The sequence below is a fragment of the Excalfactoria chinensis genome, chromosome 2, assembly GCF_039878825.1.
Source record: "Excalfactoria chinensis isolate bCotChi1 chromosome 2, bCotChi1.hap2, whole genome shotgun sequence".
NCBI lineage: Eukaryota > Metazoa > Chordata > Aves > Galliformes > Phasianidae > Excalfactoria > Excalfactoria chinensis.
Window position 1 is genome coordinate 80,349,410 of NC_092826.1, and position 22,751 is coordinate 80,372,160.

Below are 22,751 nucleotides of genomic sequence, written 5' to 3' on the forward strand. Positions count from 1 at the left end.
GCTTTAAGACATAATTTTATCCTCAAGCTGTGGCCTTCACGTAAGCTACATACCCTGTTTGTCTTCTCTCCTTGACCACCTTCAGTCACCATCTCTGATATTTGAATTGTGGCTAAGGGAAGAGTTGTCCTTCTCTTGGGACCGCAGCAGGTGACATTTCAGCCAGCGGTACGGCTACGTCACCCAGTCAGTGTCTTTTCATGAAACTAATGATACACAAAACGCCATCACTGGGCAACTTCTTGTGTCTGCACCATCATTAATGGTATTTAACAATGCAGCGTAGGAGCAGGGAGGAGTGTGAGGATGTGTAGGAGACGGAGAAAGTCTTCTTGCTCCTTACCACGTTTATCATCACTGCTGAGAATTGCTGTCCACGTGCACCCTTAGGGAAACAGCGACTTGGCACTTGGGTTGTACAAAAGGGAGGGGATGGGATGAAACACAGAACGCAGATGGAAGGAAGCACAGAACGAAAGGGTTATCTGTATCACTTAAGCAAGGCGGTAACATTTGAGGGAGTCGCTTTACTCATAAAAGTGGTTTCTATTAGGCAAAAGTGGTGTCTACTTTCCCTTTCGCTGGAATGAAAAAGCGAAAACTTGCTCAAGATTTCACGTGCAGCCTTAGACTGCAATGGGTTCTGACTTCTGTAACGCTTCATAAGAGTTCAAACGATGGAAGGCTTGAGAACTGCCTTTTAATTTCTCTTGCCCAGTGATAACCCAGCCTCAGTTCCTAAGCTGTGGAAGACGTAGAGCTTCAGCCCCTTTCACAAACTTTGGTAGTTATTGTTTTCCAGTTATCAGGTGGCTTTTTTAATTTTCAGCATTAACGTAACATGCACCGATTCACTTTTCGTTATTACGTTCCTTGTTCTCTGCACAAGAAGAGGTGCTTATAACATAAAAAATCCATCCCATCTTTTCCCCAAGCACTAAAATCCCGTTTCTCTTTCCAGTGAGAGATTTGCAATACCTGCATTATTTGCATTTCCACGCTTCTAGGGCAGATTTGAAGTGATGAAGTGAACACAGATCCGGTTTCCCTGGTCAGCTCTCCTGTGTGGGGTCTGCCTGAGCAGCTTGAAGGTAGGAAATGCAGTGAGGGTGGGTCAGAAACGTGATGGAGAGGTGGCCGGAAGCTCCTCAAGGAGCGTTCCAGAGGCTTTAGCCACAGGTGAATTAGACGTGAGGTGCCAGCCTCTAAAGAACACCGGTTTAAACGACAGCAACGTATGCAAATATCTGTGCAAACAAGGCCTGAGGTTGTGAACTCTGGGCCTAACCTACGGCTGGTTTGTGTGAATGTGCATCAGAGCTGAAACCAAACCATGGCAGTCTTCTGGTGTGAACATAAACGTTTGTTCTGAGGGCCAAGCTTGCAGTGGACAACCGTTCAGTTCAGGGTTAAAGGCGATGCCTGAAAGCAAAGATAACTCAAGTAAAGATGTGAGCCACTTGCGGTGCTGTTAGATTTACTGACAGCTTTACCACTGCAGGCTGGCAGCTGGAATAGGGACGGGGATGAAAAGGGTGAAGGCACTTTGCACCGTATTTATTTTTAATGATTTCTCTTCTTTGTTTTTGTTTGTTTGCTTGTTTTCGTAAAGCAAGAACCTCATAGCAGAACAATTGCACTTTCTAATGCCTTCTGTCTGGTGGGGTAAGCTTCACGCAGCTGTTCCGTCAGTCATCAGTTTGGCTCTGATGGATCTGTTGGCACCGAAAGTTGCACATGAACCTCACAGGTAGCACCGCACAAGGCCCAGCAGGCAGCAGCTCAGCTTGTTGACACCTCCACAGCACAGATCTGTATGGTAAAGCTGAAGTGCTGTGTCCTGAATACACCTGTGTGCCTTTTCGGTTTGCAGTTTTGGCATTCCCAGATCACCAGAACAGCAGATGCTTTCCTTGCAGTCTGAAAGGGAGGATGGTTATCCCTGGCACAAAGCACAGATCATGTCTCTGGTGTGGGCTTTGTGTATGCCTGACATGCGTGCCTTTATGCGGGATGGGCAGAGTTAAGACAAACTTAACTCCGATGCCTCGCAGGCAAAAGAGCTGGCACCTGGGATGCCTCTCCCTTTCCATGTGAATCCCTCTCCATGTGAATCCCCTTGCAGACTAAGCTAGGCTACCAGGTCTCTGGCACAAGCCGGGTGCCCCCAGGCCACGCCTGAGCTCCCTCAGCACCAGCCAGTGACTTCAGGTCCCACCTCCTGAATAGCAGCGCTAAGAGGCCTGGCTTTATTAGCTTAGAAATAGCGTAAATAACCATTTCCTTGAAGAGAAAGCCAGCTCCTCATTGAGGCACTCCTCTCAACTAGTTTTATTTGACTTTTTTTTTTTTTTTTCTTTTTTTTTTCCCCACCGAGCTCTCGGGATGGAGAGTTTACACACACTGTGAGTGCATGAAACTGAAGTATTCACCACACAGCTCCGGACTGGCTTTCCAGTCAGATCCCTGTGACAACCTGCCTCCATCACCTGTTGAATCTTCCAGCTCACACTGCGGTACCAGTGACAGAGAGGAGCACACCCCGCTGCGTGCGAGCACTCTGTAACCCGGTGTTAGCAAAGCCCCTGCTCGCACACCACATTTGGACCCCGCGTTCCTGGAGCGAGCTTTTTGTTCAGCGTGTTTCGCTTCCTCCGAGAGACTCCCGGCCCCCGCGGGGACCCGAAAACGTGCGGGATGAGCGTTTTCTGAGGTAAAAAGTTAAGAAAAAGGGGACGGGAGGCAGCGGGCCGTGCCCGGGAGCTGCCAGGCGGCGGCTGTCACCTGGCGAGGTGCGGGGCCGCGCGGGCGCGTTGCGGGGAGGCCCCGCCGAGAGCCGCGTGGCAACGGCTCCCCCCCGCCCGGGGCACCCCGCGGGCCGGGCCGGGATGCTCCGCGCCCCAGGCGGCGACGGCGGCGCGTCCCCGGGAGGGAGCCGGCCGCCACGTGATGCGGTCCTTATCGGGCCGCGCGGGGCAGCGCGGGGGCGGGCCGGGGGGCGGGGGCGGCCGCGCAGCGCGGCGCGGCGGGGTCCCGAAGCGCGCCCATCGCTCCCCTGCGGGGAGGCGCGGAGGACGGGAAGTTAGAGCGGAGTTGATGAACTTTGCACATCCCCAGAAACGCCATTTTGATTCCTTTTTCCGGAACAAGTTCGTGGCTCCCCGGCGGGCTCGCTGCCCCCGGCGCCCATCCCGGCGGCATGTCGCGGCGCAAGCAGCCCAGCCCCAGCAAAGTGCGCCGTAAGTACCGCGGGCCGCGCGCAACGCGGCGCTCCCCGCCCGCTGCGAGGAGACGAGAAGAGAGCAGGAGAGAGGAGGAAAATAAAGTGGGGTTTTTCTTTTCATCCCCCCCCTCCACCTCCACCACCACCACCACTACTTCGGGCGTGCTTGGTGGGGGGGGGGTGGATGAGTGAGGTTGGGGAGCGAGCAACTCGCGGCGGTGCGGATTTGAAGCGCTTGTCGAGGGGGGGGGGGAAGGAAAAGTTTCCTTTTAAATATATAAAAAAAAAAGGGGGAGGAAAAAAGTTTGGCTGCCAGCGGTGGAGATGATGATGAGTTCGTGCAGCCTCCCTCTTCCCTTCCCCCGCTCCTCCCTCTCCTCTCCTCCCTCCGCGGCTCCTGGCTTTGCTTTCTTTTTTTTTTCCTTTCCCCCTTCCCTGTTGCAGACTTTCTACCAACCAGCGGCACCGGCCGCGGCGTTCTGCCTTCGGGACCTGATGCTCATCCATATTAAACCGTCTGAGCTCAGGAATCCGGCCAGATCATCCCCCCCTCCCGCTGCAAAGTTTATTTTTAACCGGCCAGCGCCTCAATTGGGATGGGGCTGCGAGGAAGCCACCTCTCGTAGCCCGGCGCCGGCAGCCCCCGGCCCGCAGCCCTTTAACTTCTCCCCGGGGCCCTCCCGGAGGCCGCAGCGAGGAGGCCGGGATGCAGGCGGCCCTCCGCAGGTACCGCATCCCCCCCCCAACAACTTTCCGTCCCTTTCCCTGCCCCCCCCCCCCCTTCTTCCTCCTGCCGCCCTTCTCTCTCCTCTCGCTCTTTTTTTTCTTCTTCTTTTTTTCCCCTTTCCTCCTCTTCCTCCGTCCTCCCCCCTCTCCCCCAGCGGGGACGTGCGTGTCCTTTCCCTTCCCGAGGAGAGGGACGCTGAGACGGGAGGGTGTCCCCCCTCCCTCCGCCGTCTTTGTGCGGAGCGGGGCCGCATCCGAGCAGGGAGGAGGGGGGGGGGGGGGATCCCCTTCATCCAGCCCAACCCGAGACAAAGTTTTGGGGCAGCGCCGCTTCAACCTCCCCTCCCGCCCTCCCACGGTGTCCCCGGAGCCACGCGTTGTGGGACACGGGGGGGGGGGTCCCGTGCCGACCCCCGGCGAGGAGGGGCCGCGCTGTTGTCGGGCAGAGTAGGGCCGCGGGCAGCGAGATGCTGCAACCGGGTGGTGGTTTTTTTTTTTCGGCGAGCAGAGGAGGGAGGGCGGTGGATTGAACTTTGTCATGTCGCAGATAAGTTTCCTCTGGCTTCTTCTCCCTGTGCTTCTCCCTCCGCCTCGCCTCTGCACGCACGCGGCTTCTTTTTTGCTTTTCTCGTTCTTAAGCATTTCTCATTTCTTGTGATTCTTTTCTAAACTTTCCCTCGTCCCACCTCTCAGCTGCACCCTGGCGGGGAGAGCAGAGCCCTCCTCAGACCACCAGGCCCAACCGCTGATGCCCCGCTGCTGCCCCGAGCCGCCAGCATCCTGCCTGCGGCAAGCTGCATTCGGGGAGGGGGGGGGGGGGGGGAAGGGAGGAAAGGACGACGACGACGTGGGGAACAGCAGTGCCATCCCAGCTCCTTCTTTTCGCCTGGTGTAGATAAGCACCTCGCCACGCTCGGTGTTGAGAATGGAGTCCCACGGCCGAGTTTGGGGCAGCACGCAGTTGGTGTGCACTGCCATTCCAGCGCTCTGCTTTGGGGGGGGGAAGAAAAAAAATATCTGCTTATTAACAAGAGGAGCAGTTGCTAACTAACGCCGTCATGTCACCCTGCAGCGCGCAGCACACAGCTGTTAGGGTGGCTGAGGCTCTCGCATCGAGGGCTGAAACGAGCCCTGAAACGAGCCCTGTGTTTTGTTACCGCAGTTCCTGTTTTCCACCGGGTCAGTGTGAGTGAGAGGGATGCGGTGACTCAGGGTCAGGCCAGCCATATTTGTTTTAGGTTCTGATTTTCCCTTTGAAGATTTAGGGGTATACAGTCTGCTCTTGGTGCGCCTGCATAATGCCCCTTAGCCTTAACTGGAGTTAGGTACACCCAGGGAAGAATAAGCCCTTTTGTTCCTTAGAAATCCAGGAACAGCAGGAGCCCATCATCCCATCAGCCCGAGGACCAGGGCCGCCCTCACCTGCTGGTGGGATGCAGCCCCTTTGCTGCCCCACCTTCCTGCTGCTGGCATCCCACCCTGGGCAGTGGTTGGAAACACACTATCCTCTAAGTACAGTGCGGAGGACAGCACAAACTTTTCCTTTCCTACTTTGTTGGAAGCTGGTAGTTGTCAAACTGTTTGTCTGCCAGTGACTGTTTTCCCGGCCACTATTTCCCATTGCTTTCGATAAGTAGTGGCCCTAAAAAATAAATGTTTGAAGGCAGAAAGTAGCAGGGTGTCTGCTGGCTTTTTGTTTTCCCTCACCCAGAGCTGGGCTGTGCGGATGTTGGAGCAGGAGCTCTGACTCAGCTCCTGCAGGTTGTGCGGCAGCCGTCCTTAATACCTTGCAACACGCGCTGCCCCCCTGCCCTTCGTGTTGTGATTTTGAGGGTGCAGGAGAGGCTTGATGTTTCAAAACTGGGCAAGCCGAGTGTCTTAATGATCTTTGAGTAATATCCATAATCTTCTTCGATACCGAAGGCAAGCGCAGTGTTTCCCAAGGCAAACAGGCACCGCCGTGCATCGTGCTCCTCTCGGTCCTTAAGGATGTTATCGCTTCGTCTGCATTGAAGTTGCGCTGCAACCGTAACAATAGCTTGGCTTCAGCCAACAGAAGTTTCTTCTTAGGCAGAAATACAGCTTGGATTGTTTTCATTAGGATTTCTTATTTAAGTATAACCTGTTTGTGTACTTGCATTGTATAGATTAAAAACATATAGATAAACCCCTTTGGTTATATTCATTATCCCTTGTAAAAGTAGGTGGTGCTTAGAAGGTCATAGGATAAGTGTTGCTAAGCAGCTAAACAGAAGGATGCTAAAATTAACCTGAGCGTTTTTGTAAGGGATTCACTTTTTAAGTTGCAATCTTTTGTTTTGGTGTTTGTTTGTTTTTTTGATTGACCTCGAATACAAATTTTTGGTAGTAAAACATGGGACAGAAATTACTTAGAAGCGTGAAGAAAGCTTTCTGGAGGACTGCGTCGAGCAGTCAGGTTATCTAAGCACAGAAGTAATTCCACCCTCCTCCAGTATGCCTAAATGTGACCGGGATTGGGCTCTCTCTGCCCTTTGCAAATGTCCTTGCCGAGTTATCTGCTGCTCACTTCTCTGGGAGCATCTGATGCATGTTGGATAGCAGCCTGCAGGGACTGCAGAGGCTCCCCAGGAACGGGCAGAAAACAAGTCAGTCCTGTTAGGCTCAACTCCATGCGTGTGCAGGAAAAGCCCCTTTTAAAGCTTTTTGATGGATGATGCCTGGGTTTGGAAACGTGTGTTTTAGGTGTACACTCTTGCAGCGTGTGAAATCATGCCTGCTGCTTGCAGTGCAATGCAGGCTGTTGTAAAACGAGCGCATTGTTGGGCCGTGCTAGCAGAGTGAGCCGGCTGCCTCGCTGACCTGCTGCTTTCTGTCTTGGAGGTAATTGTCCTTGGAGGGGGACGGCAGCATGCAGGTCTCCCAGCGGCAGTGGGAAAGCCTGTTGCTCCATGTCTTTTTTTCCTTTCCTTCCTTTCCGAATCCGAGCAAAGTGTGGGATTACAGCTTTGAAAATAGGCTTTCTTCAAGAGTTTTTGGCACGTTGAAAAGGAGCCGGGAGCTGTTTCACGTTCCTCTAAGTGCAGCTTCATCGCGGATGTAGTGCTCAGGTACCCTGCGACTCTTGGGAGAAGGATGTGGAGGAGCAAAAGTAAACTCTGGGGGTGACATGAGTTGCCTTTTGAAATGACACATAGCAAGTTGCTTGCTGCGAGAGGTGGGAGATCTGACCTGCCAAGCTGTTGTTCAGAACCAGGGCTGGGAAGGCCTGGGGCTTGGAGAGCTTTGCCAGGTCAGGTTTGGTTATCAGTGTTTTATTACAAATGAAAATAGGTGAGATTGGGGTGGGAAGCGCTGGTCTGGCTCTGGGGTACTTCTGAACAGGAATTTCAGGAGCGTTGCCTCTTTGCTTTTCAGTGCAAGAGCTCTGGTGGCTCATCTTTGATGTCTGCCAGCTGTGGCATTTTCCCACCCCAAGTCCTTCCCTCCCCTCCGGCTGTCCCTATCACAGCCCTGAGGGCCCAGGACATAGCAGTGAGCTTGGGGCAGCAGCACCAGAGCATCCCATTCTCTTTCCCCTTCATGTCTCACTCCCAGCAAGGTGACAAAACTTGCTCAGAGCTCCTGCTGATGTTTTGTGATGAAATGTTACAAGTGCCAATAATTGCCAGTTGGAGCGTAGGCTGCGAACTGGTGTTGGATGGCTGGTTTGTCTCGTGCTGCTCTCTTGCAACAGTGGGAGATGGTCAGAACGAGGAAAAGGGCCTGGACAAAAGTGAGAAGAGTCAGTGGGATCCCGGGCTCACAGATACTTGCTGAAGGCAGAGATGAATTGTCCGATGCAACTGAGCAACACCTGGACCTGTGCTTCCTTTAGAAATGAGCGCAGGTGCTCTGCTGTATCCTGTTGTGCTTTTTTTTAACTTCTTGTTTTTTTAATAGTGGTATTTCTGCTTTCAGGTTGGCCAGCCTAGCAATCAATAAAGGTGGCTGCCTTTGAATAGGTGCTTTACACAAAAGAAGGAGTTGATGGGTGGAGGCTGTTTATTCAGAGTGATTCAACTAAGTAATGCTAAGGGACTCTGAATGCCTCTTTAAAGATGCAGAGAAAGGCAGCTGTTTTAACAGCAGGATTCACCTGAGGAGCCCTGGCCATCCATAGAGATGCTAGAGGCAGGGAAAAGAAAAGCAGCCAGAGTCCCCCAGGGGCGTTGTTAGGCTCCTGGATTGAAGCAGGTACTCCAAGGACCATTAGGGAGAGGGGCCTTTAACACTTTGATCGCCATCTCCTTTGCTGCAGCTGGAATGCAACTTTGAAATTCCATCCTTTTCCTGCATCAAACCTTCCTCGGCAAAAAACCACAACGTTTTGTATTTATTTAGTTATTTAATCACATATGTTTAATCTTAGCATCTTGTTGGACGACTTTGCCTTTGAAGAAGGCATCCCCTGGTCTTGGGGTCTGGAGTCTCTATAAACATCTGTTTGCACAGGGGATGTTACTTTGTGTAGAGCCCTCAGAAAGTGCTGGGTGAGCTGCTTTCGCTCTGTGGCTGAAGGACTCGGACGGTGCAATTGCTATTGGCTTGGAAAGATGAAATTCTGGCTTTTAAGGCACTTGTAAGTAAAAAGCATCTCAGAGATGTCTTCGGAGCTGGTGTGCCTGGGTGACTTGCTCATTTGCCTCTGAAAATTAATGTGTTTTGTGGTTCATAATACAGGTGTCAGTCCCTGATAGACGTAAGGCTTCTCCAGTTGTCACCTGCTGGTGGAGATTTTAACAGGTGCAATAGCACATGCCTTCTTGATTCAGCGCGGACTTGCTTGTAGGTGCTGTAGGAGTGGGTTGTCAGCATCATCCATCCTTTGAAAACAGGATGGTCAACCGCTGACAAACCTCCTTTTTGTTAACATAGGTAGATGCCTGCTCCCTCAAGATGAGAGGAACAAAATGCTCACATTAAAGCATGGCTGCCTTTTCTTTTATCGTGTGCAATTAGCTGGTATGAGCGAGGGCCCCTGTTAGTCCCGTTCCATACAGCAGGTGATGTCAGTGTGCAGATGTATCGGTGCCTGGGAGTGTTCTGCTCGGAGTACTTGCATCACAGCAATAAATTCCATTCCTGTGTTGAGGTCGTGCTCCTTCACACTGCTATTGCTGCTGCTTGGACAAGGAAGAACTGCTTTGTGTTTTGCACATTAAGCAGCAGTACTTTGTTTCATTTCCTTTAGGGAGCAACATCGCTTTTAATTTGGACCACTTACAGCTTTGGGCAGGGGAAAGAGCCTAGCTAAAGTTCCTTGTTTTCTGCACAGAATGTGTTTTCTTCATCAAATTCAATTCACTGTCTCTCAGCAGATGTGAAGCACCAGGATGTGAATACCAGTGTGCTGTTCTTCCTCTGTGTGTGCATTGTTTCTTTCTGATGGTGATGCAGTTGTGTGTGTATTGAGGACAACAGGTGGCTGTGGCATCTTGTGCATGCCCTTGCCAGCTTTGTCCCCCTCCTTAACTCCAAAAACCTGAAGATATCCTGCATTGATGTTCTCATCAGTAACTTTGTAGTGCAACGCAAGTATCTTGCAGTTTATAGGTCCTGCTGCTTTTGGACAGGAGGAAGGAAAGCTGTGCGAGGAGGATTGCTTTGCAGGTGAAACACTGCAGGTCCAGAGAGTGGGAGAGATATAGCTGTGTTACTAAGGCTCCCCTTTATGAGGTTTGTCTGTACGTTCCAGGGGAAGAAGTGTGAGTGCAATGACAAGTGCTTCTCGATGAAGATACACCTTACGCCTTGCATTTAGTTGATTTGGAGGATGTATTTCTTTTGGCTTCTTTTTCAAACAGCTGCAGGTGTCAGTGGTTCTTCTTCCTTATCAGGTGATCCAACCAGGTGTCAGTACAACTTACCGGTTTCCAAGTAAGATTCAAAACTGTGGTCCTGAGCAGCTTGTGGAACAGGTCTTGGATCAACATCCAGCTTTCACAGCAGATAGGTGGCTTTTCTGCTTGGGAAGGTCTCTTAACAGTGCTTGAATTGGCAGGAGCCTTACTGCCGTGTTGTGACATGGCTGAGAGCTGTATCACCATGCTCCTTCCCTGCTGTAAATGTAGGTTATTGATGGGAACTGTGCTCTTCTTTAAGTCGTGAAGAAGTTGTTATTTCTGTATCAACGTTACCTGCGTTTCGTGGGAGAAATCTTGTCTGTCCCCACTTCCTGGGGGCGGGTGAGGTGACCTGTACCTCCCCATGGATGCCAGTTACCCTGGGAACAAGCCATGCCCATTGTGAACTCTGCAGGAAGAAACTGGTGGATTCCATGAGCTCAGCACGCCTATTAAAGACAACTCAAGCCATTCTCAGTCTCTTCTTTGAAAGCTCCTGGAACGTGTAAGCTGACTGAGGATTTTCCATAGTTCCTAAGGCAAAAAAAAAGAAAAAAGATTGGAGTAAGTGGTAAGGGTTCTCATCTTCAATACTCTATAGTCAGCAAATGAAAGTTGAGGTGTTGGCAGAACTGTCAAGTGGGCCAAGCTGAACACAGGCCGTGTCTCATTCTGGCTGCATTGACATGTTTAATAAACCAGATGTGTAAATAGCATGTAGAGGTGGAAAACGTGGCTTCGTTTGAATCGGCATTCTTTCAGATTTCACTGTCTCGAAGGTTTTATGTGGGGCGTACACAGCTGAAAGCTCCTGAGCATTCATAGCACGAAAGATACCAGGAAACTTTAAAAAACAGAAGCACTGATAGTGCCTTTGTGTTTTTCTGGTGCTCAGAATTCCTACAGGTGTACTTATAAAATCAGTGCATCTACTTTAGGACTTCGGTTTGATAAACAGCAAACTGACCTTGAGCTGTAATAGCCCGTTAGATGAAACTCTCTTCTGTCTTGGGTTTGAACATCACTGATACAGCATGGGCATTGCTGCATCCTTTCTCTTGACCGTAGAGGCTGTGGTTTAGCTTTCATGAATGCATTCTCTCTGATGAGAGGGAAGAGACTTGTCCTTCCCAGGCCAATCCTTCCCCCCAGGAAAAGGGGAGTGTGGAGAATTTTCCCTGAGGATGGACATGGGGCAGATTGCCCCTGCGTGTTTGGGGGCAGAGTTTTTATTTACGCCCTTGCGTAACTCTCGAGCTCCATAGGAAAAGATGTGGGTCAATAGATTGGGAATGCCACGGGCTTGCCTGTGGCTGCAGTTGGTCCAATAGCCAACGTGTGCTGGTGCCTGCCTGGGGTCGGCTGGGAGCCTGAAGTGACCCTGTGCAGGAGGAGCTGCTGATGCCTGGCTTGTGACTGGGCGCATTGGCAGCCCTTCTTGCCAGCAGTGCCTCAGTCGTGTGACTTGCATGCAGTAAGCGCTTCTGTTTGTGTGCTCACTGGCTTTCTTTTCCGAATGATCGCTAAAAGGTATTTGGGCCAAAAATGATTTACATTGGGCAAGAAGATGTCAGCACACTGTACAAACTGCACGCTGTGTTTGCTGTCCCGGTGAGTAATTCAGACACAACTCAGTAGCACAGATGCGTAGTAGGAAAGTCCAGGGTGCTGATTTAAAAATTTCCACTATTTCTGGTAATGGATGTTTATAGGAGGCGCGTAGTCCAGAGACCCTCAAAGTGAGCGGGTGGTGGTCTTTGTTTAATTCCCAGTATACAGATGCCAAGTGTTACGCTTTGATTTCCTACACTATAAACTCTTCGGGGCAGGGATCAGCATTCAATTACCGAGTTTTGAAAAGCCACCTAACACACTGTGGAACTGACCCGCTCAGCACTACCTCAGTATAAATGTTTAATTATAACTATCCTCTTACGCCGTAGCGGAGGCTTTCCAGATATCAAGGTTGAGGCATGCTGGGAAACCTGCGCTGCTGCTGAGGTGTCTGCCTATTTGACGGAGAGCTTTGGTTGCAAGGCAGAATTCAGAACATTCTCATCATAAACGCCTGGACTGCACGTGAGGGACAAAGAGTCAGGATTGTTTCCTGGGTAGTAGTACAAGTTTATATTCAGGAGGTGGTGTGTTGCTTGATTTAGAAGCAGAAATGCTCTGCAGTTTAATACCAGTCTTAAGGCATCGCGATCAGACCGTGTCCTTCTCTTTCATTTTACCTATAGGCCTGTATGTAGAAATGGCAAGTGTTACTATTCTGAAAGGCAGAAATTAGAAGAAACTGGGAATAGAAAGGAATCACCCCCTTGATACATCATGTTCCCAGGAGTGAAATGAAGTGCGGTTGCTGGCTCTTGCCATTCAGAATGTAATCTAATTCTCCTGCCTCGAGTGACTTGCATCGTAGCTTTAAACTGGATTCTTAAGTCACCCCAACAGTGATGTATGTATCATTTGTTATGTTTATACAACATGAAAGCATATGGAGTAATGGAAACAGCTAGAAATTAGACCTCCAGAGAAGACTCCCATTTTAATCAGGTTACTTACCGGGATTAAACCAACCCAAATTTAAAACATGTGGCTCACGTACTAAACCAGTTGCATTCTCAGCACGTCGGGGGTCCCGTCTGGGCGATGTGGGTGCGTTGCAGTAGCCTGTTGCTGTCAGCTTTGTCGGAGCGCTTTGGTGTTGCTAAGGTTGGAATAAGCTGATGTCAGATTTTTGTCCGCAGCACATAGCAAGTAGAGGTCAAACACTCGCACAGCCGGTGATACTATGACTTGTTAAGAATGTACGCAGCAGGTCGCTTTTCAAAACATCTTTTGAAAAGCAGCCTCTGAGAGCGGGTGCCATGTGTAAGAGACATGCATCTTCGTCTGGCATCAGCAAATGGATGCATCCTATCACATTGGGCTGCTGAGCATGTTTAGTCATGTTACTGTAATAAGCTCTGGAAACAGGAATGGGTTTTGCCCTGCTGCTCTTCATGAAGATTTGAATGAATTTGACTGGTTTGTTCCAGAGGAACTCGTGCTGATATCTGCTGTGTTTGTTCAGGCTACGGGAGAGTAAGGTGATGATTCGGTTTCTTGGCTAAAGGAGGTTTCTTTGCAGTTTAGGACTGCTGACATTGCTGCACTAAATTGTACCTCTTCTAAGGAATAATAACTTAAAAACAATAATAATCATAAGTGACACCTAGAATTGTTTCTGGAGCTGATGGTGTACGTGTGTGCTCAGCTTTGAGGTTCAGCTTTGCCCAGCCAAACCAAGGGTCGGGGTCCCTCCTCTTGCTTCCAGCCGTAGCCTTTAGACATCCCTACTTCTCCTGTCCCAAGGAACCACCCTACCACACACAAACACGGAACATTTGCTGTGGAGGGACTTACCATCTTTCTTTTTTTTCCCCTCCATCGTAGCACAGCTCAGCCTAGTGGCTCTTCAGGTATGTTTAAAATGTGCTGGTGTGCGTGTACGTCGGAGGCAAGCGTGGATCATGCCAAGCGCTGATCCTGCAGACACTTCAAACATAGATATAATTCTACTTAAGGAGGTTGTTCCATTTAAGTCAAAATACTGGCATGGGTGAAGCGAAGGGAAGTGTTTCAGGACTGGGGCCTGTGTTTAACTTGCAGAAAAAGTATTCATGACACAAGCCAGAATCTTTAACCCATGTGAGCTGCAGCTCCGAGCGCGTCTCGCTGGCTTCAGTTTCTGACCTACTTGAGAAGGCACTGCTCAGCTCGAGGCTGTGCGGCTGCTCTTGTGGCCTGAGAGGGGCCGGCTTGGATGAGATGTGGTGACAGCAGTGGCTCTGAGCTGAGCTCCAGCTCCATCCACGGGCAGTGCCTGCAAGAGTTAAAGCCGAACGCTCGGGCAGCTCATGTGTTCTCTGTGTGTGCATACTTTCCTAATCTTGACATGGGGTCTGAGCTGCAGGCTCTGAAGGCGTGCGTGAAGTTGGCTGCCACCTTTCTTCTCTCCGAATCTGGCTGCGGCTCAGTGTGGGGATGCTCCCCGCTGCTGGGATCGTTGGCTGCAGAAATCTTGTGCCTGTGGGGTCAGCTGGGCCAAAGGGTGCCCTGGCACAGCCCACTCTGCCTTCACAAGGGAGAGGCAGAGTGAAGGGGAAGGGCTGCAGCGTGGCCCCTCTGCTGCTGCTGGAAGATGGCTTTGCACACACGTCGCGCTCTTGGGCGAGCTCTGCTGCTCTGCTGTCAGCATTTGGCTGGGGAACAGCTGCCTCTGAGGATGGGGTCTGGTTTAAGACAGGGCAACAGCTGTACGGAGCGGGACTCTGGGAAGAGTAGGAAGAGAAAGAGCGTGCATTTCTCTCCTTTACGTGGCAAAGTCCTAAGGGCAGTGTGGACCTTGGCCATCCGGTAAGGAGAACTGCTATTCCTTCACCTTATGGTGCGGCTGTCAGACGTCACCGACTGCTTTTAGACCAGAGTCTGGAAATGAAAGGTGCTCTTTTTTTTTCCCCCGCTTAGGTCTCCTCAGAGAGGTTGCCTGTGACCACCTCACCCAGCCCTGCAGACGTGTGGGTGGGAGGGGGGGGGGGGGCAGCCAGCAGGAGGGAACATCACCAAACGGCACAGCAGCGCCTTGGCTCACCGCCACCAACAGGAGCAACAGCAGCTGCCGGGATGGCCCCCGGAGCCTCACTGATGTCAGCAGAACCAGCGCTCCTTAAAGCCCGCACCGCATGCGGGGGGCCGGGGGGCACAGCTGGGAGCTGCAGTAAGAGGAGAAGGCAGGGCGTAAAAAACATTACTGCTTTTATGTTGGGTTGGTTGTGTGTTTTTTTTTTTGCTCTCTGAAACAGACCTTTCTGTAGGGATGGGAACGTTTTGCATGAGTGAGTGAGAGTTAGGAGAAATGCGTTGAAGTAGAGCGAGTTACCAAAAGCAAGGAGCAGGAAGGAGAAACACTGTAAGGTTTGTGAGTGTCTGCAATGTGTCAGTTTGCTTGCTCTTTTCTTCTGAGAGAAATAGGACTGGGAACAGTTGGGTGCCGTTGGATAAATCCGTCAGTACCATTCCCTTCTCTCTTGTCCCGTGTTGTCTCTGAGAAGTTGCTGTACTGTGGCAGATCGTACTTTCATACATCATACTGTGTTTGAGAAGTATCTGGTTTGCCTCGGGATGCTGAATGAGATACAGCAGGTTGCAGTCCTGTGTGCGCTCCCTTTCCCTCCTGCCATTACTTGAGCAGGGGAGGGGAGTGCACATCAATCATGTTGTTGTTGGCAGCTCCCTTCCGCTCCCCTGTGCTGTTGCAGAGATGACACCCGCACCACTGCTGTGGTTTATTGAAGCTGCCTTTCCTTGTGTGTTCATAGCAAGAGTCCCTGATGGTGAAAGGCTCTGTGAGTGAGGGCTGTGGGGCTCTCTGGCCTCTCTGATGTGGGATTCACAGTGCAAAATTTCCTGATAATGAAGTGAATGCAAGTTGCTGTCAGGCCGTAGATTTACTAAATCAGACTCCTGATTTAGTGTTCGTGCAGCTTCCCAAAGTCACAACATGTGGCCTGAAATGCTGAAGGAGGAAGATACCAGCTTTTCCAGTACTGTGCTGCTCAATCGCAAAACATGGTTGGACTGGACATGAAACTGGATTCCAGGGTGACGTGGTGATTGCTGCCTCCATTGGCTTTGCTTCTTCCCACAGTTGGGGAGTTGATTTTCCCAGTAGGGCTGTGCCAGCTCAATGTTGCTGTTCGAATTGTAGTGTCACCCCTGCGCAGAAGTTGTATCTGAATGGCTTTCAAGGGCCATACAGTGCACCAATACAGGTGACAGGGGTAAGCCAGCCTATCCAGGCTTGTTGGAAAGCTGAATGTGCAAAACACTGTCTCCATCAAGACTGAAATAATAATAAGTTGCAGAGAGTCTGTCTTGAAAAACAAACAGCACAGGCACAGGCATTTGGGAAGGACTTTGTGCTCTTTTATATGGCCGATGCTCTTTGTTAACTCAGGTTAACTTACAAGTTGGATTAACATTTCCTATGTCATTTGGGTATTCTTGTAGTAATTAGCAGAAATGACACAGGGTCACAGCAGTTGTATGAGACAGAATAAGCATCTGCTTGTGTTCTTTTCAATCCAGACAATGGCATGAAAAACATGTTTAATGAAGGTGACAGAGACAGTAACAGAGTCAGCAAAAGAACCCAAATGCTCTGTATCCAATGCTGTGTCTTCACCATTAGATCACGCTTCCTGTCTAGGCAGATGAACCCACATAAAACCCCTGGTTCAGAAGCAGATGACTTTCAAGTACTACAGCGTGGTAAAATACAGCTAGGGCTAATATATTTGCTCTGTCTTTCATCTTGAGTGCCTGGTGGAACACCTGTAAGTATTTACATTTTAACATGAGCTTTTGTGCTTGTGAAAGCAGACGGTTTGACAGCAATGACCCCTCGCACAAAAGCTTGAATAAGCGATGAACTTCCAACAAATCCATGACCTGAACTCTGCTGGGTGCATATTGAAGGCGACAAGTTAATATGGCCTGCGGCCATGCCAGCAAGAGGCTTGGCTTTGTGCTGGGCTCTTCTGATGGAGGTGGTCTGTAGATGTGTCTCTCACTGCTATCCGTGCCCAAAAGCCTTCACATGAGTTCTGGAAAATAAGAGCGCCTGAGCTCGCTGCCTAGGTGAGGGCCTTAGGCAAATGTTTGCTATAGAAATGACCTCAGTGTTTCTGGAGGTTTCTCATCCTGCTGCTTGCTCTGGCCCCAGGTGAAGGGCTTGGTTAGCGTAGATGAGAAGGCGGAAGGGTGAGCGTGTCTTGTTCCTCCTGTGTGCTGCATTTCAGAGTTCACCGTGCTTAAATTCAGTTGAGTTGAACTTCAGTTATGGGCATCTCTGGTGTTGGACATGTCCCTGCTGCAAGCATGGTAATCTCTGGCCATCAGACAGGGAAGACAGCTGTCGTGTGGTAACCTCTGAATTCGTCCTGACCTGAACCATGCTGAAGCTGCGGTTCCAGCGATGTTTCGCCAGCTCTGCCCTGTCCTGGAATTAGCAGTTCCTGGTACCTCCTCCTCCACTGAAACTTGGGGTCAGAGCAGGGAATGCCTCTTGGAGCTGGTGCTGCTGCTGGAAGAAATGCCTCTGGATCTTTGGCTGAAGGTTTTTCAGTCCTGTGGAGTAAGTCAGGCTGCGTTCACCTGCGAAACTGAATACTGAAGGGAATCCTGTTTGTGTCTAATAACAAGGCAGGCCAGAATCCCTTCTAGCTCAGGATGATGTGGATCTATCAGGATAGAGCGTGGCAAAGGGATACCTGTTGTTGGTGCTTTCCTGGTGTAGTCTTCCAGGCACGGCTTCTGGAATCTTGAGCCAGTGAATTTTTAGAGCAGTTCGGTATTTGGGTTCAAGAATTCTTTTTCCTGAGCTTGGCTTTTTGAACCTGCACAGACAGTTGGCATGTTGAGGTGAGCTTTGCACTTCAGCTGCGTGCTTTGTTGGAGAAGAGGTAAAAACCCAGCTTTCTAAACCCGCCATTGGATATCTTCCACTTGATACCATTTGTGGCTGTAGGAAATAATAAGTAATGCATCACTGCTGACCTTCTCCATGCCTTTCAGGACTGCGTGGATCTCTGTTGCATCACCTCAGTGGCCTTCCTCTCATGCTGGAGTCTCCATCTGAGTGTCAGTGATTATGCAGAAGCTGTTCCATGCTCTTGATTACGCTGTTCACCTGTGAAAGCTATGGTTTGCCTTGTTAGCATCTATCACAGACACATGCCAAACGTACTTTATTTGCCTACATGTTTATTTCTGTAAGACATATACTTGGACAGGCTTAAAGATTTACAGGTGCTGGCCAGGATTCTTTTCTTCAGCAGTTTCTTTTTTGGGGGGGAACTTTCTCAGTTCTGGCACATGACAGACAGGAGATGCTGACTGCTGAGGGTGTGTGAAGGTCTGGCTCAGCTGCATTCATCCCGATAACTTGAGAGCTGCTTGTTTAGAGCACGCTTTGCTCTCTGCCGTCCTCCCCACGTACGCTCCTGGTTTCTAGGAGTGGTGTCCCTGCATCCCTCCACTAAATATCTTTTTACTCCTACAGATGGCAGCCTGAAGCGTACACTGCACATCTGAAAGTTTAGGGAGTGGAATCCATTCAGAGACAGGGGCATCAGTCCTTGCCAGCTGTGGGGGTATTTCTTTGAGCTCTGCCCAAACCAAGTGGTACTGCCACCAAAAGTTAGCCTGCTTTCCTTGTCTAGATGCTGTACTGCTTTCCCAGGGTGGTAGCTGGGATTCATCCATCTGTATGGTCTCAGCAGCTGTCAGAGGAATTGCTTTGTGCTCCTTGAAGTGAATTGCTTATGGCTGTAACTCTGTTATACTCCTGTCCTCTTCTTTTGATGATCTCCTAACCTACTTGTCCACCTGTAGGATTGCTGCCTGTTGCTGAACCTGACAATTTTACCTTCTTGCAACCAGAAGAATTTTGCTTCAACACTAACCATGCTGCTGGTGTTTACTTACGTTAGATTGCTCCCAGGGCACGTTGCAAATCGGTACTACTGAAATGCAGCCACTTCTGAAGTAGAAGGTAAAAAAAGGAGAGGTTGAGATCAGGTCATGCTAACCCTTTTCTCTGTGTAAAGTGTTGCACATTCTTCAGTACTGACACAGCCTGAAAGGGAACCACGGCTTTTAAAGCCCTACCTTACTTAACCTGTATCCCAAATTATGCGTGCTCCTTGATTTGTGTTTAGTTTGTGGACAAAACTTTATTCCAGCTTGCTAGAACTGGGAACTTCATTGCAGGTAATTCGAACGGTGACGATGGTGATTTCAAACCCTTTAGTAAAGAAAGCATCTTACAGCCAGAAACGAAATTTGTCTAGGTTACATATTCCCTCTATTAAGCATCTCAAGATTTATGAAATATAGCAATCTTGTGAGAAACCCTATTCATCATGTATTGCTGCTTTATAATGATAATCTTTCAGCGTCGCTGTGTATAAAACCATTCTAACAAGCTGTTGAGCACTTAGTCCAGTGCTCTGTGGGCCCCGTGATTTATGTTGTGTTTGGAAGTAGCTAGCATATCTGTTCAGAGAGAGGAGGTTAAGGCTGTCCTTTTAAACTGTCAAGCTGTGTTTGTAGCTCTGACTGTTGAATCTGAAGCTCATCTTGTAGTGCTCTGCTGGTGATGTATGCATTTACTATCCTGCATTTAAATATAGTATCCAAAGGCTTGCATAGGGACTGAGAAATGTAGCTCTAGCGTGGCATGTACTTTGCAAGGACCTCTCTACTCTTGGGTGTTAAAGCAGGAAAATCTAAAATGTAATGTGAAGGTGTCATGGTTTTGCATTGTATATGTTTGAACAGGAGAGCGCGTCTGTGTTGCTTTGATTATAATTGTTTTCTTGCAATCCTAGAATCGTTAAGGTTGGAAAAGACCACTAAGATCATCTAATCCAACCATCAACCCTTCACCACCATGTCCTCTAACCCATGTCCCTCAGTGCCACATCTGCATGTTTCTTGAACACAGTGCTCAAAGCATTGAAATGCCTACATCTTCTAACAAAGCAAGGGGCAGGAGGATAAGTGGAAGGACCAAGGAGAATCTCTTTTTGCCAGTTTATCTTTGCTGGGTTCCCAAATCAACCTCGGATGAACCAGAAAGCGTTGCTTACTGGGATGGATCCTGGAATCCATGCAGCTCTGCTGCTGGGTCGATTAATTCCTGCTCACAGAGCCTAATCCAGGCTCTGCTCCATGGGTGGGGGATCATTAGCTGTGTCTGTTTTATCTGTCTTGGTGCATAGGAACTGCATCTGCTCTGTTTCTCTTGCGGGGCTTAAATCTTTAGTGTCTTGGAGTTGCACTGTGGAAAGAACTGCGTGGTCCTTTAGGTGCTTTGTTTTTAATATTAGTGTATTCTTACCTTCATTGTGGCTTCCAGCTTCACTGAAGGTAAGCGCGAGCATCCACTCCATGGTTGTTATCAGTTCATCGGCGTCTTTGTACCGTGATATCAGTAAGGTATTGAAAGAGTGGTAGGCTTATGTTAAATAGAGTCACTTTCCCCTCTTTTGCCCCTTTTCTTTTCCCACTTGGCCCTGTCTTTCAGGTACATTGTGGTACTTGCCTTCAAAGATTGTATTTAACACCATTGGTGTTTAAGGCTTCCCCCTTACCACCACTTCAAGGCAAGTATTCTTCCAGGTATGTGACTACAAACAATGCAAGGGGAGCAATCTCAGCAGAGATCTGCGCGTGATGTTTGTTATCTCTTTGAAGCTGCCTTTTTCTTAGGACTCTTTTGATATTTAGGCATTTCCTCCCCTCTTTCCCTTTTCTGGTGCATCTTTGCCAGGATAACTAAAAGGCTGGTGACAAACTAGTGTCAAAGTAGTGACCCCAGAATTATTTCCTTGGCAACACGAATGCGCGTTTGACATCACAGCATGAAGAAGCAGTTTATAATCTACAGCAAAACCAGCTTAAGGAGGGGTTTCTGTTTTTTGTTTTCCACAATTTATCTCCTCACCTCTGGCTGTTGGTTCCTGCCCATGTACTTTAGCTTGCATCCTCTTCAGAGGTGCTGATACAAGTGTTTGTGGGCTTTCCTCTGGGAATGAAATCACGGAAACGGTCTGAGTCGACAGTCCTCTTCCATTCTTTTCTGTCTTACAGCAGTCACGCCCTGCAAACTTTTGTTTTGGTTGCTAAAAGGGAAGCAAACTGTAGGCTTTCCCAGTATGGGAATGAGCAGCTGGGGAGAAAGGAAGAGCTTCTGGGAGGTGCTTACCCTCCGTGCAGGAATCACCAAACGACGTGCTGTTTGCACAAATAGACCTGAGAGTTTCAGCTGTGAAGCTGGTCTCTTCTTCCCACTGTACCATGCGTTGATGCAAAGCTCTTTATTGCATTAGCTGTGCAAAAAATCTGTTGCTTCTGTAAACTGCATCGTCTTCGGCTGTTCTTTCTGCTACCAGAGTCATTTCCATCTTAAGAGAGAGTATCTTTCTTAATTACGCTTGATATTGTGTAAGGAAGTCGTGTTTCATCATGTCAGATTGTGGTCCAGGTTTTGTTCTGGCTGAGCTGGTACAAATCTCACGCATCCTTGCCAACGTTGGTGCAGTGTCTTTAGTGGGGGAAGTCAGTTTGCAGCAAGTATCGGGAGCAGAGTATCAGTCGCTGCAGAGAGGATGTACCCGTGGAGCTGAACTAACAGTGAGGACGCACAGAGAGCCCAAACTTCTCTTGTGAGGGGTACATTTATATTAAAGGCCAACTAAATGCTGCAACAGCATGTTTCCAAGAAAGCTGCCATATTGCGAGCAAAGATGGACTGTGAAGGGGCTTTGTGGCATATACACGTTTGGTACAGGCTCCGTCAGCGGCTGTCGCCAGTGCCAATAGTCCATTTGTTTTTAGATTTCTGAAGTTCCAGCTTCTCCAGGGAGCAGCACGTAAAACAGGACGACCCGTAGAAAGCCAGAACTCCAGCCAAAAGACACCTCCTTTTTGTGTCAGCGTGTTGCAGCTGTCTATCTCTTGGCAGCAGGCAGCGTGGTGTAGAATGTGATGTTTCAGCGCTGAAGCATGAAAGAGTGAATTAAGGAGTTCAGGACTTAAAATGGTTTTCTTCTCCAGGGGATTTCAGTCTTCATCATCGCTTAATTATTTGGAGGCTATTTGCAGAGGTGTTTATTTCTTTCAGTAATTCTTTAGACTCAAAACACGAGAAACTGAGACAGGTCAGTAACTCTTTTCTCAGTTGTTCTACAGTTTATTCTATCAGATGAATTATAGTCAGTTGCATTGATACCCAGCTGGGAGGAAACGTGAAAAAGAGGATGTGTGTATTTCTTCAGGGGAAGAGAGGAGGAAAGAGGAGGCTGAACGCTTTATCAGTGATATAGGCTTGTGTGTAAGCCAAATGTTGTTTTGGTTTAGGAATGTCAGCGCAGGTAATATCATTTCAGCAGTGTTTAAGCTGGTTCTGTACAAACTATGGATGGCATCATAACGCCTTTAACCTCCCCTGCTGACAGAGGAGACGTGACACTGGGAACACTTGTGTTCCAGGGCATGTGGGTGTCCAGCAGAATGGCACAGGAGAGGTGAGATGACCCACTTCAAGGTGTCCAGGTGAGAGCCGTTTCTTGTACAGGCAGTCAGTTAGGTAGGTGGAATTTGCCTGAGGAGTCAGAACCCAGCAGTCCTACGATCTCCTTTAGGTTTGTAGAGGTACAGCTATCCACCTGCAACTGTTTAGTCTGAGCAGGCAGGTAGGGGCTGACTGTGCTGCTGTTGTGCTGGCCAGGATCGCATATCTCTGCTTTGAAGATGGTTGCTCAACCTCCATGAAGTCTGTAAGTCACCTTGGGGAGAGGAGAAGGATGAGCAGTTGGTGCCTGAGGTCTGGCTGTTAGGCTGCACTTCCCTTGTGCGGAGCAGGGCTGCCTGGCCACGTTCTTGCAGCAAATGGAGGAAGTGGTGCTGGCAGCAGCCCTCGTGCTGGATGTTCTTACACTGTGGGGCTGGATGTGGGTACATACAGCACCAAGGTGGAGACAACAGGAAAAGTCCAAATTTGTGGACTACGGGTGAAGCAAGACCAACTTTCCAGAATGCTTCGCTGTGGAGGGACAGAGATTGTTTCTGCAGGCGGGCAGCATGGAAAGTACCACGGGAAGGAGCAGGGGAAGGATGGAGGGGGCCGGTCGCTGCTCTGCCTGCTTGCTGACTAAACAGTTATGTCAGCTGGCAGTCGGAGCAGCCTGGGGATTTGCGATAGCTCCTGGAGGGTGGGGGCGGCTGTGCGGGGGGAAGGGAGGGGAAGGGAAGGGCCGGCCGTGCAGCAAGCAGCAGCAATTGCTGCTCCTGCCTGCCTGCCGTGGCGCAGGGGACAGAGGCCTGGC

At 49.6% G+C, this 22,751-nt stretch overlaps 1 protein-coding gene across 3 annotated transcripts in view; it reads left to right on the forward strand.

The window, feature by feature from the left end:
* The first annotated feature begins 3,078 nt into the window (after positions 1-3,078).
* RREB1 (ras responsive element binding protein 1) overlaps positions 3,079-22,751 on the forward strand; it is a 117,031-nt gene continuing 97,358 nt past the window's right edge. For 2 of the 3 annotated variants that reach the window (XM_072329096.1, XM_072329099.1), the window contains exon 1: positions 3,079-3,239. In XM_072329096.1, the coding sequence (XP_072185197.1) occupies positions 3,200-3,239 (40 nt within the window). In that variant the 5' untranslated portion in view covers positions 3,079-3,199. Of the gene's footprint in view, positions 3,240-3,670; positions 3,950-22,751 lie in introns of those variants that run through there. The other variant, XM_072329098.1, reaches the window with a different exon arrangement.